This window comes from Misgurnus anguillicaudatus, chromosome 25, assembly GCF_027580225.2.
Source record: "Misgurnus anguillicaudatus chromosome 25, ASM2758022v2, whole genome shotgun sequence".
Classification (NCBI taxonomy): Eukaryota; Metazoa; Chordata; class Actinopteri; order Cypriniformes; family Cobitidae; genus Misgurnus; species Misgurnus anguillicaudatus.
The window spans coordinates 33,368,190-33,383,183 of record NC_073361.2 but is presented as its reverse complement, the minus strand read 5'-3'; the positions used below and the strand labels follow the sequence as shown (position 1 = coordinate 33,383,183).

The 14,994-nt window shown below is 37.3% G+C and overlaps 1 protein-coding gene across 8 annotated transcripts in view; it reads right to left on the bottom strand.

Annotated features, from left to right (window-relative positions):
* LOC129426619 (uncharacterized) overlaps positions 1 to 14,994 on the bottom strand; it is a 64,090-nt gene that overhangs the window by 37,318 nt on the left and 11,778 nt on the right. For 6 of the 8 annotated variants that reach the window (XM_073863788.1, XM_073863793.1, XM_073863791.1 and 3 more), the window contains exons 2-3: positions 10,968 to 11,144; positions 10,400 to 10,456 (exon numbers count right to left, since the gene is read on the bottom strand). In XM_073863788.1, coding sequence (XP_073719889.1) covers positions 10,400 to 10,456; positions 10,968 to 11,136 — 226 coding nt within the window. In that variant the 5' untranslated portion in view covers positions 11,137 to 11,144. The remainder of the gene's footprint in view (positions 1 to 10,399; positions 10,457 to 10,967; positions 11,145 to 14,994) is intronic. The other 2 variants (XM_073863789.1, XM_073863792.1) reach the window with 2 other exon arrangements.

Here is a 14,994-nt window from a genome sequence, read left to right as displayed (position 1 = left end):
AAACAGTTGTTGTGTTAAACCCCATTTAGACCGCCAGCGACTAGCAGTAGCAGTACTCATTTCAACCAAAGCTTGCCAACTTCTGGGGTCAGTGACCGGGTGTGTCCAGCGACACAACAAAGTTGAGGAAAGTTTAACTTTATACAAATAAAGAGAGACTTTCGGGAGTGACTGCCAATGAAGGCGAAGCAGTGAAGAGTTCACGTCATCCATCTCTAGTAAGTTATTGAAGTGGACGGTACAAATTTGTTTATGACAACTAGAATTAGAAACACCTCATAACGACCTCATTGAAGGAGACGGGAGACAGTGGCTGGTGGTCTGAACGGGTAGTTACAAAACAACTAAGTAAGCTAAGAGAGAAATAAATGCTCTACTTAAACAACTTTGAAGTAAGAAAGTCACATTCACTTTCACAAATCTGGTCGTTTAGGATATTATTTAAAGTAACTGGTGAAGATTTGTGATTCAGCTAACCTTACCCATATATCTCTACAATCGAACATATTCTTTGGGAATCATATGCAAGTATGTTTTAGGTAAGCGCACACATATTAGTGAAGAGCGTATTAGCTGGATTAGAGATGGACATCACAGAGGTTCAACTAAGTTTTTATTTCTCAGGAGAATCAGGGACACAGCGATTCTGGATGTGCTTCGGGACGCTCAAGCCCTAAACCAGACTGAATGAGGCCACGTTGACCCATATAGGGCTCCCGCAGGAGATACCACTGCATACATGACGCCCAAACACACCATCCATATGTTACTGGAGCTGCTGTGGTCTCACCATCTCAATGAGGAAGAGCAAAGAGCAACTTTGGCTAAATTTATTTGACTTATGTTTGATGATGCTAGTATTGAAGTTATACACTTCACATTTAAAAATATTTCTTAAAAAGAATTTATGTAAAAAGGCTACATGCCGCAAATCTTTATGAGTCAATACTGTAACAAATAACCAAGTTGAGAAATAGTGAGAGAAGAATTTAGACATTCAGTAGCAGTCAATAAAAACTTTATTAGCTGTATTGACACTAGAAAAACACCATGTACATATATATAAGATATAATTTATAATATACTGCAGACTACAGGAGCCTGAAAGCAGAGCGTTTGCAATATGTGAGATTATTTAAAGTCTTGGGTGTTATTAAAATCAACCATATCTTAGGAAATATTTCCCAGGACCACAAAACCATGAGGGTCAATTTTTTTTAAATTGAGATTTTTACATCATTTGAAAGTTGAATAATTAACTTCTCCATTGATGTATGGTTTGTTAGGATAGGACAATATTTGTCCGAGATACAACTATTTAACAATCTGTCATCTGAGGGTGCAAAAAAAATCTAAATATTAAGAAAATAGCATTTAAAGTTGTCTAAATTAAGTCTTTAGCAACACATTTTTGATATATTTAAGGTAGGAAATTTACAAAATATCTTCATGGAACATATTAATATACTAATGATTTGACTAGAGATGCGCCGATATTCAATTTGCCCACCAATACAAATTATTTAAACTGATATTGGCCGACACCGATAGTTAGTGGTTATATTAACTTGGATTAACTAAATTCTGAAGATTTTATTTTCTAAATGTTATTCATTCCTATAATGACCATTAATATTGAACATTCATATTTCTGTTCATGTACAAAGAGCTAAAATTCATTGCATTTTCCTGTTCTCTTTTGATTGACAGGATATATCGGCCATGACTATCGGCCCATAGTAATAAAAATGGCTTTCATTGGCGATATTTGCTGATATATTGGTGCATCTCTAATTTTGACCAATACAATGTATTGTTGGCTGTTGCTACAAATATACCCATGCCCGGTTTTGTGGTCCAGGGTCACAAGTGAGATCTATAATTCATAAAATAAAATCATGCATGCAGAGGCTGTGAATACATATAATGCACATCATCATAAACATATTGAGTCATTGAGATCATGTGAGTGTTTGTGTGGCACAAGAACGTTTCAGTAAAGACAAGCGCACACTAGAAGACTGAAGCTTTAACCTGTGATCATGATATTAGCAACAAGCTATTTATCTTATCAGAGATGATTTTAAAATGTACACTTATAATTTGTAATGTAGAAACATGCATTCTCTGAAAAGCTGGAGCAGTTGCTGTATGCACACCTATAAGCATATGAAACTAAATCTCTAAATGTGCACATGGTGACCAGCTTCAGTCTTGTAGTGAGGGCTGAGGATGGTAATGAGAAGAACCATTATTCATTTACAGAGAAAGTCACAGATGCTTATGGAAGGTATTTTTGGACTTTTTTAAATTAATTAATTACATTTTAAAATAATTAATTAAATTACAAAATAAAAAGCAAAATCGCAAAATATGTTCCAAACCTGAAAATCAAATGCCAAAACAAAAATCAAAACATTATATTAAATTATTTCATTTTCATTTTTAACGTGATGAAGCATCATTCCGGCCAAACCGAAAACCAAAATCAAATTGATGATTTGACATTTGACTTTCAATACAATCTTGAGTCAAGACTGACAACACGTCAGCTCCTACAGTCTAAATGTTGCTCACTGCCCAGCTCCATGCACAGAGACACCAGACGCACATTTCACCGGGACAGCGACACCCGGCACTCGTGGGCCAGTACAAGCGACACAGTAGTGAAGCTAAGATTAATCCAAACATTCGCGAAGTTTGTCTAAATGGGCCTAAAAGTTGCTAGATGTAGCAATAAAGTCGTTATTTTAGCAACACAGTCACTGAGTTGGCAACGCTGCTTCAGCCAATCCCCTTTTTTGAGCAAGTAAACCCCACCCACTGATTAACATTGAATTTGCATACAAGTTGAAAATGAAAACAAAAAAGAAAATGAAAACAAATAATTTAAAGAGAACATAAAATTAAAACTGAACTTTACATTTTAATTTTGTCCCTATTATTGCTTGGGCATGAATAAAAACCCTTTTAAAAAATGTATTTACAGATTTACCTTTTCAAGCTTGCCTTTTTATTTTAATATTGTCAGTCTTGACTCAAGATTAAATTGAAAATGAAATGTCAAATCATCAATTTAACTTTAATTCTTGTCCGGAATGATGCTTCATCACGTTAAAAATGAAATAATTTAATATAATGCTTTAATTTTTATTTTAGCATTTAATCCTCAAATTTGGAACATATTCTGCGATTCCACCTTTTCAATTCCAATTTAATTAATTATTTTATAATTTAATTAATTAATTTAAAAAAGTCCAAAAATACCTTCCATAGATGCTTGACATAAAGACATAGGAAACAAACAGCTGAAACACAAATTGCATATCCAGAACACAGATTTGATGTGAAATCAACTTAAGTGTTGTGTTAGACAGATTGAAGGAGGTTATATAATGTCACTGAGATGGGCTGGAAGTGTTACTGTGTGCATGTCAATGAAATCTGGCAGATGAGGTCTGATACAAGGACGAGCATGTGTGTGCGTGTGCATGTGTGTGTTTAAAAAAGATCTTGCTACAGTGAGCCCAAAATGCATCTGGACAATTGCACTTAATGCATAAATTGCTTTGCATTATATTATAAAATATCAGAGCAAATATCAAGTATAAATATATAATAAAGTAATTGCTATGAAGATTAAAACAAATAGAAAAAGTACTGTAACATCTCCAACTGTGGTTATTCTTTAATAAAAATCACATTGACAGTTGATTAAAACAGCAAAAATGAATCAGAAAAGTGAAGTTAGTTACAAGAAAAGCTCCAGTAACAATCTAGCATTTGCTTTGATATTTTGCTATCTAATGAAACGACACTCAAATATTTTTAAGCATGCCTGAAGTGTCCAAATGCTGTTTAAGGCCAATGTATGTAAATGTTTGTAAAAGGAATAAAAGCACTATCTATTGGTTTCTTTGGGCGACTGCTGTATGATGATAAACACAACGTTATTATTAAACTTGCAAGATCTCTCTGTAGGACATACTGACAAGAGCTAATTTGATTTGTGAAATGTGTTTGTATGAGCGGCTCTTATACAGTAAACAGATAAAGTGTTTATGCGTGAACAGGCCGTCATTATCACATCAGCATATCAACGTTAACTCTGAGCTACGATTCCCTCACAAGACCCTGCTTCTCAGGACAATGAAAGATTTCGTCCGGTGGCGTTTGTTTCGAAGAGTCCTGTGGCTGTGCTGATGTTCAGCGTGGTTAAAATGACTTTGCCAGAGAGGAAGAGGAAATGTGTTTCTTTAAATGTGTGCGGTCGAGTGTAGTGTCTGAAATACAGTGCTGGACAGTTTCTTTGTGTTTCATAACTCTGTTCAAAAAAGTGAGATGAAATGCAGACAATGTAGGAATATGCATGCAAAAAAAGCAAAGACTTTTCTAAATAGTAGTCAGCATTAGTGTGACGCTTTTGAGAGCACATAATACTTTTTTTAATGATCTCACCTAAATGTTTTCTTAGTGAGTGTATTTGTCTTAACAATGGTATAATGTTGTTGCACGCTAGATTACACTAGCTTTGCATCTGGCGTATTAATCCGTCTCTTTTGTCCATTTCGACCGCTTCTGTCCTGATTACTTCATAGGGATTGTCTATGGGTACCACTGCTTGTGTTGTTAGTAAACATGCTGCACATAGTTTTGTACATGTATACATAAGAGCTTTTGATAAAACAAGCTTGTGCAACTTTCACTCGCAAAACTAAATGGAAATGAAAGAGGCGGAGAGCAGTCGCTTTAGGTATATCAATGAAAGTGTAAAAATCACACTGAACACTGTGGGTTCACAACATTGTAATCGGTACATCACACATTGGATAAAAAGGTGGAGAGTAAGCGGTCTTTTAGCATCTACACTCATCTAAAGGATTATTAGGAACACCATACTAATACTGTGTTTGACCCTCTTTCGCCTTCAGAACTGCCTTAATTCTACGTGGCATTGATTCAACAAGGTGCTGAAAGCATTCTTTAGAAATGTTGGCCCATATTGATAGGATAGCATCTTGCAGATGATGCAGATTTGTGGGATGCACATCCAGGGCACGAAGCTCCCGTTCCACCACATCCCAAAGATGCTCTATTGGGTTGAGATCTGGTGACTGTGGGGGCCATTTTAGTACAGTGAACACATTGTCATGTTCAAGAAACCATTTTGAAATGATTTGAGCTTTGTGACATGGTGCATTTAAAGTAGACATCAGAGGATGAGTACATGGTGGTCATAAAGGGATGGACATGGTCAGAAACAATGCTCAGGTAGGTTGTGGCATTTAAACGATGCCCAATTGGCACTAAGGGGCCTAAAGTGTGCCAAGAAAACATCCCCCACACCATTACACCATTGCATTAATGAGAAATTGAACAGGAGGTGTTCCTAATAATCCTTTAGGTGAGTGTACACAACAAAAGCAATCTGGACGAATGCGTTTTCAACTACCTCTGGATGTGGTCAAAAGTGGATGAGTTAAAACGTTTCACACCTTGTTTACACCTGTATATAGTGTCGTCCACTTGTGATTCAATCTTAAGGCCTAAGACATCTCACCAAATTTAACAAGCAGAATTGCATGAATCCTTCACAGTGAATGCAATCCCAGAATGCACTGTGGTATGCTTAGTAAAAAAATGCATAAAAAATGAATTCATTGGCTAAAAACACAACATGACAGCAAAGTGCACATGTAAGGCACCTTAGAAGTCCACTATCTATAGCAGTGGACAGCAAGGCATCTCATAAAATTATTGAACAGAGCCATGATGTGTTTCTGAATGTGTTAATTCACTCAAGTGGTTAAGCAAAGCGTTTGAAGTAGATGGCAGGTTTTCCAGAAGGTCCTCCCGGGTGACAGAGCAGCAGATTGCACAAGGGTGAGATGAGAGTCAGCTGCAGAAGATCTAGACGTCTGGAGCGAAACACGGGGTCAGAAAACACACAAAAAGAGAGAGAGAGATGTGCGACAAGAGTCCAGAAAAAGAGCACAAAGAGAAAGAACAAAAGCGCTGGTTAGACCCGTAAGCGCTGGTTAGACCCGTCAATCATTACAGCCCCACCCCTACTGCCCCATGCCCCGCCTCATGCACATGCATTGTCCCAATCAGCAAATAAATAAAGTCATGCCTGCATGCTTATAAATAGATATGTTGAGCGTCTTTATTCCCTGGACACCTGTGTTAGCTGCAGATCACAGATCTATATTTACTGCCCTACTTACTTTCTGAAAGAGAAAGAAGCTGAAACTTTTCATAACATTGATAAATGTTCAGTAATTTAGGTCTTGCTGGGGCTCATGGGGAAAAAAACAGCACGACAGTGCCATCTTAAGGACGAAATAACACAAAATGTGATGAAACTCCCATGTTCAATTACATTTAATAACACAAACTGCCTGACTGACTGACCGACTGTCTGTCTGTCTGTTTGTTTGTCTGTGTCATCTTGTCTGACTTTCTGTCGGTCCGTCTGACTGACCATCCATTTGTCTGTTTGTCCATCCGTTTGTCTGACCCGTCCGTCTGTCTGTGAGCTCCACTGACCTCAGGTGTCCAGAGATACATTCTAAAAACGGATATGTTCATTTTTTACACATTTTTTGTGTTATGCTTTTCAACACATTGTGTCATTATGTGTCCATTTGTTACACATAAACAAATAAAAAGGCACAACACAAGTTAAAAGTGTTAAAAAAAGTGTGTTGATCCGATAACAACAGAGATGTATCCTGTTTTGAACAACACATTTAGTGTCTTTCCCTAAAAAAATACAGATTGTGTTGTTTTTAACGCAACCGTTTTTAGAGTGTACATACTCTTTATCTTCATGACATCATCACAATGTCTGTGACAGAACGATTACATCATGCAATGACAGTCTGACTCCTCTCCATCTGTAGCTTTATGCTCTTCTATGCAGAGATTTTACTAATATGTGGACAGAAACGGGTGAGAACCGATGCTGTCAGACGACACAAACCATGAATTTAGAAGAAGAGCAAAAAGCTTTGAGAGTTGAGGTGAAGTCTAATAGCCCTCGGCATGTAACATCACAAATATAAACTCAAGTATGACAAAGAAAATAAGCCAACAGAAAACACATTGATGAACTGAAACAATAAAATAATTGAAGCCACTTTACAGACTCTACACCTCACAACAACAACAACAATCAAATGAATTCAATGCGACTGAAATGTGTGCCTACTTGTGTTTTAGGTCAATAAACTAATAAAGCTACGAACAGTGACATCTTACAAAAACTCTGAATGGAAATACTTTGATTCCTTGACTCTCTACATGGTAATGCTTTGATCTATTCTGCTTTATTAAATATACAAAACTGATTCACAAGCACATTACATTATTCACAAATAAAGGAGAGATATTTTATAATAAACCATCAGTCAGGTCTAATAAAATTCAGTGATCTCTGGATTACCACAGAAACTTTCCACTCATCCCAAACTGTATATTTACACAAATACATTTAGTACATAATGGACTACTGTGTATTATATTCATATGCATAGTTATTCTTATCACTGTCTGATCAAACTGAGTAAACATGTTAGTATGGGTGAGTCAGTATCAATAGTAATTCGTATGTTTGCTTTAGTTACGTGACAGTGTAAATAAAGTTGTAAAGATCTATCATCAAAACTCTTATTGAGCAAACACAACTGATAGATCTACAAAGAGCTCTTAAGTGTTTGACTGTATTGACTTACAATCTACATCAATCATCAGGTATCAATCACCTGCCTGTTAATCTCTTATAGGGTGCACACAACAAATGCGAATTCAACCATTTGCGTTGAGTAGATTACATATAAAAGTCAATCCAAAGATGCGAATAAGACTTTGCGAATAAGACTTTGCGAATAAGACTTTGCGAATAAGACTTTGCGAATAAGACTTTGCGAATAAGACTTTGCGAATAAGACTTTGCGAATAAGACTTTGCGAATAAGACTTTGCGAATAAGACTTTGCGAATAAGACTTTGCGAATAAGACTTTGCGAATAAGACTTTGCGAATAAGACTTTGCGAATAAGACTTTGCGAATAAGACTTTGCGAATAAGACTTTGCGAATAAGACTTTGCGAATAAGACTTTGCGAATAAGACTTTGCGAATAAGACTTTGCGAATAAGACTTTGCGAATAAGACTTTGCGAATAAGACTTTGCGAATAAGACTTTGCGAATAAGACTTTGCGAATAAGACTTTGCGAATAAGACTTTGCGAATAAGACTTTGCGAATAAGACTTTGCGAATAAGACTTTGCGAATAAGACTTTGCGAATAAGACTTTGCGAATAAGACTTTGCGAATAAGGCTTTGCGAATAAGGCTTTGCGAATAAGGCTTTGCGAATAAGGCTTTGCGAATAAGGCTTTGCGAATAAGGCTTTGCGAATAAGGCTTTGCGAATAAGGCTTTGCGAATAAGGCTTTGCGAATAAGGCTTTGCGAATAAGGCTTTGCGAATAAGGCTTTGCGAATAAGGCTTTGCGAATAAGGCTTTGCGAATAAGGCTTTGCGAATAAGGCTTTGCGAATAAGGCTTTGCGAATAAGGCTTTGCGAATAAGGCTTTGCGAATAAGGCTTTGCGAATAAGGCTTTGTGAATAAGGCTTTGCGAATAAGGCTTTGCGAATAAGGCTGAAAGTATACTAGGGACGTCCGCGTATGCGCGCCGTCCGCATGGCGTCATTTTCGTCATCAGGAGGGTCCGCGGCCGGCCGCGCGGACCGTCCGCGTGCAGCCCAAAATTTGAGACCGCGCGGACAGTGCGCGTACAGTCCGCGTACGACAGCGCATGCGCGTGAAAATATTTAGACAGGACACTCCACTATAAACAATTATACAAAGGAAATAGACAGCATTTGCGCACACACTATCGTTTTTCTTTGCGAATAAGGCTTTGCGAATAAGGCTTTGCGAATAAGGCTTTGCGAGTTAAAAATATTCAACTCAAGCTAAACCTTTGCACGACACAAAGTTAAATTCCACGAGTAATCTAGAACGAGGAATGTGATGCTTCACGTTTGGTGTACACAGCATTACACTCCCATTAAATTTAGCTCCTTAACATACAAAGCTCATCTAATGGCGCTTTTCCATTGCATATTACCCCACGGTTTAGATTAGTTTGGGTCGGGTCAGCTCACCTCACTTTGGCGTGGTTAGCTTTTCCATCGCAGTGGGAGGGATTATAGGCATGTCGTTATATTTGCGCTGCCTACAGCTGTGACATCATACAAGTGAGAGCGTAGTTGTACATCCCCATACATTTATTTATTTCTCAGTCCGCCACAAAACTAAAATTGGCCACCACAAATAGATTGCACATAGTTTGCACATCGCGTTTATCACTAACGTTACCTCTATCTCACATGACAGTTTCTGTTCAAACACCGCTAAGCCTCATTGAAGTTGCATTTAAGCATATAATGCTGACGTGCTCATCGCGAATGTTCCGCCACAAACTGCAAGTTTGGAAAAAACTGTTATGGTGTTCCTGATTATCAACCTGTGGATGTTTTTTATCGCTAAAAGGGAGTTTTTGGGAACTTATAGCATAGCACAGATGACAACATGTTTGCTCGAGACAGCGCAAGCTAGCACAGGTAAAGCTAATCTACATTATAGCGATGACGCTGTAGTGCCGATTTTTTTCTCAGACCAATCAGTGATCTACAGTGTTAACGCATCACGTTTGGTATCAGCTCGGGTCGCTTGGAACCCCAACCGAGGTGGTACTAAAAAAAGTATTGGGTACTACGTACTGCACCCAATGGAAAAGCTCCCAAAAGTAAGCTGACCCGACCCAAACTAAACCAAACCAAACCGTGGGGTACTATGCAATGGAAAGCGACATAAATTTCAGTCTTATGTTGGAATTTCTAAACATTCAGGTTCTAAAACTTCCACTACACTGTCTCTCTAATGTCTTTTGTTACTACTTTTGTTATAATCAATAACGTCTAATACTTTATTGATTTTAATGAGACTGATGCTGTTTGCCAATGTAATCATTGTTCATTATCTTAATGTTTGCATACTGAACTGTGATTAGTTAACATTAAATATTTGGCCAATACAGTTTCATGTCAATATCTGTCAAATCTTGCAGAAAGTAAATAATGAACAAGAGGATAAACCTAATGTGTGTGTTAAATGCACATTACAGTCATTTAGATTAAACAACAGCGTTTAAAATACACCCGCTGAAAGTGGCTTTCTACCAAACCAAAGCACAAATAAAAACATATCATGATAAACTACCACAAAACTAATAATGGCAAAACTGAAAAAAAAAAACATAAGATGAGGAAACATGTAGTGACCCCCAAAAACTGAATCAGGGCGATGATAAGTTTTGAGGTATCTTACCAGGGTTCTGAGCCCCTTGATCTTTCTGATCTCTGTTCTCTGCTACTGTACTGGGATCTGCTCATCGTATAAACAAACACACACACAGCTTAACAATCAAAGACACCCGAGCAAATAAAACTTCAAAACCAGATACCAGATTGATGTCAAGCAGACCGTTTACTCAATGCAAACAGCCGGACCACAGTCAACAAAAGATTTACGCCATAAATAATGTTGATGTTGAGCACACATGCATTGAGAGGGTCCTGCTCTTATTTCACAGAAATGCATACAATAAACATTGTCACTTCTTTAAACAGAAGACCTGTCTGCAAATATCTTTCATCTTGACACAAAAAGTCTTACTCTTCAAAGGGATGAACAGGGGACAAATAATAACTCAGATTTAATAAAACCAGACTGTTTAGCAGAATGTCTCTAATCTGATGCATTATGTTATTGTTGAGACAAAACATACTGATACTACAACATCCCTCACCTCCATACTCCACAACAAAACCTCTATAGTGATTCACATAGTATTGCATTACATGTCTGATGTATTCATTGAGTAATTCAGACTCACCCTTCCCATCATTGTCTAATAGTGGGATGTAATCCGTCTTGCCCACCATCTCACCGACCTGATCATCAAAACTCTCCGCCTCCAGAGTGGCCACAAAATCTCTTTCCACCACGTTCTCCACATCAGGAACGCTGTCGTTCAGAGCGTCTGTCAAACTCAGATCTGCCATGATTCTTACTGTAACACAAAGTCATAACACATTTAGTAAAAAGAAAACAATTTTCACATTTCTGCAGTAGAAAACAGAAGTTCACTCCTTTAAAAAACTCAAGAGGTCTGTGTCTTTAATGCATCATGGCAACCTTAGTCATTTAACTCCTTTTTGTACTTAAAGCAATGGATTCATGTGCATCATATCTGTAATCACAATCTTATAGACCTATTGCTTGTTTGTAAACAGTGATGCTGTATTTTGTGGGCGAAGCCAAACTGATTGCAGAAAATGACAGCTCTGCAATAGCGATGTGAAGTCTGTCAGTTTAAGGGCTTATAAACCTAATAATAACCTACGGTTTTTTTTACCATGTTGGGTAAATATTGGACAAAAAATTACCCCAGCATTAGCTCAATTTTAACACAGCTGTGTGTTCTGCCCAATATTTACCCAACATTGGTCAAAAATAACCCAGACTGTAAACAAAGTCAAAGCCTCATGTGGGATTGGTCATACACACATTTATTAACTCTTTCCCCACCAATGATGAGTTATCTCGTCAATAATGAAAAACACTTCCCTTCCATTGACGTTTTTTTACGGTAATCTATAATTCTGCTATTATCCACTAGGTGGCGCTCTCACCCAACTTATAAAAACTGAAGCATTAACTAATTCAACAACATAAAAAACTCTGTGTATGTTTTGATCATCTCTCTGAATCTGATCTCTAACAAAAATGCAATTATTTAAGTTTTTTTGCTCAAAATGTTGTATTTTTGAAAAAATCTACCCATATTTGAGAGATGATAAAAAGAGAACAGATGAAAATATGATAAATTATTTTGTTTTGTTTGTTTTAAAGCAGAGGATCTGTTCTTTCATTTGATATATTTGTATGTTTATATATTTATAGAAAAAAATTTTCCCGAAAGGCATTTTGTAAAACCTTTGTAAAAATCATGAAAAATGCTGGGGTGCAACTTTAAAAAAAAAAGGCTGGCAGGGAATGAGTTAAAACAGTGTATGATAAAAATAAAACTCAAGTTTCTCTTCCTGTTTGATATACAGCTGCACAACATGCTTATGTCTGATCTCAGACATAACAGAGCTTCTGTTTCAATAAAGGAGGGTCATATCAGGCCATACCGATATAGATGCTATTGACTCATACTAGGGCTGTGCAGAAAAAAAAAAATCGCCTGCTTCTCTGTGAAATACGGATCTGTGTAGTAAATGCCGCTCCATCTGAAAGCAACTGGCGATTTAATACTAATCAAGGAACCGGCTTTACTGATGAAACACGCATGAGAATCGCAGGTGATTTTTTTGCACAGCCCTAACTCATACCATATCCCGATGGGAATAAATACAGATATATTCCCAAAACTCAATGTGTATTACCCTAGCTGTGACGTATAATCTCAAGATATTTTGCTTGTGCTTTCCTAAACCACAGAGATTAAACATGTGGCTCCAGTGTTTGACAGCAGGATTATCACTGTGGGACACCAAAGGATGAACGTCCATCACAAACACAGACATCTGATTAAATCATCCTGAAGAATCAGCAACTCATACAGCTATGATGTGTATTATGGACGTATTATAAAGCACTGAATACATAAAAAGTGTGTATACTAGCAAAATTAACTGCATGAAGAGTTATTATTAAAATTATACTTAATAAAATAGTTCAAAATGTTTCATACAGCAGGGGTGTAACAACACGTTGATATAGATTGATGCATTAATGAAATGTCTAACGAAATGATGCACCGATGCCACATGCAAAATATTGATACAAGGTACCATTATTTTGACACCCACATGTTTACGTAACATCCATCTATGCAATTTCTGCCAAAACGTGCATTTTTATTTACTGTCAATATTGTCTGCGTGTCAGACTGCGAAACAAAACAGTGGTTGCAGCGAAATGACAGACACAGAAAACTTTGTGTCTGCTGTCAGATTCTGTCTAAATATCAATAAATCAATCAATACACCTTATTCAGTCCCCCGCCATGTTGATTCTAAACCAAGGCTGTGAGGGATGAAGGCCTGAGCGTGCAATTTAAACCTATTGTTTTGTTTCAGCATGCTGGTCATTTAGCCATCAATTTTTTTTTTTTAACTAAGCATGCTTAAAAAAATAGGCATGCTTACAACATTAGAAATTAGCGATTAGCCAACATGCTAGTAACAAAACAGATTTTATGTACACATTGCACTGCTTTTATCTCAAAATTAGGTCATATGTCCCTTCTCATTATAACAATCCATCATTTCTGAGGTTCTTGTCCAGTGCAAATTTGAAAATTATTTTATGTGTTGCATTGGCTGAATGACCAGCACCCTGATAAAAACAATAGGTTTAAAGTGCACCCTCTGCATGTCCATCCCTCAAAGCCTTGGGCCGAAACCAACACGGCGGCAGACTAAGGTGTATTTGCTCCTGAATCGAAACCGCATAGCTGGCTGAGAGAATCGATATCGTATCGTATTGTGTCCAATTATTACCCCAAATTCATAGGTCTATTAAGTATGTAAGAGTACATTAACACCATATATTCTGATATTATACATTCTTTTTTTGTACTATATATTAATAATTCTCCCATTTTCTGTGTTTTATTATTTTTTCACGTATCAAGTTTTTATGAGTAGTGATTAAAGTTATGAATTAAACACAATGCAAGCATTAAATCTCATGATTCACAGCCCTGAGTCACAGTCTATATGATGTCCTCTAGTGGTGACGTATCAGAGAGATGAACAGAACTTTCTGGAGAAGAAGAAAAGTCTTTCAGACAGGAAGTGGGTGTACTCGAGTAGTGTTTTGAACTTTCACTATTGCACTTGTAGCATGCAATACAAGAACTTCATGAGATCATCAAACTACTCTGAGATGACTGCAATCATCAGACTGTTAAACTAACGCCTAAAAACAGCAATCGAGTCTCCCGTTCACCCTGAAAGCCCGGATCGGATCCGGGCAACACAAACAAACCAGTACACAGTGTTAAATGACAACAGTCATGAGGTCACACATGTGACCTTCGGAGACACATACGAGACAATAGTTGACATTTTTTATAACATTCTGGGACTAAAATATTTAACCAAACATTTTCTGTAACACTGTGACGACTCATTTCCACAGCAACTATTCTTTATAAACCTGTTGAATCATGTTTCCCACCTAAACTGTGTCTATATTTATGCTTTCAATGTCTAAATTTACTGCAAGTCCCAGTGGTGAGAATTCTGGCAAAGTGGATCAGACTGTAGGAAAACATTGTCTGATTACACAACATTGCACTGGGAGCACTGGTTCAAGCCATTACAAACAGGACGAGTTATTCTGGCTGTGAGCCTAATAAAATGTGGTGGAGCGCATCGGAAGTCATTATGTTTGAACAAAGGAAGGAAACTGGGGTAAAGAGTGGGTTTCAACAGGCGATTTCATTTAATAAACCTGACTAAAACTCTGAGGCCGAGTGAGGTCACCGGCAGAGATAAGTGTGTTTAATGTACTGCTATACAGAGTAAATACACAAACACACACGTATGCCGAGTCCTCACACACACAAACAAATGCACGCACATAGACAGGCACACTTTCCCCAAAATTTTCTGCACACATGAGTTTGAATCACGGGTGTGTCAGGAATCCAAACACACAGATACTATCTAAAGTGACACACACACACACTCTTTATCTGACATTAGAACCACACACAGACACTTTCATTCATTCTTCATGTACTGACATACAACACAATACTGTACTGAACATTTGCTTATCCATGGTTTTGGGCAAAAATTAAAGCAGATCTCACCTGCGCTGCTGCACATATGCAACGCTTT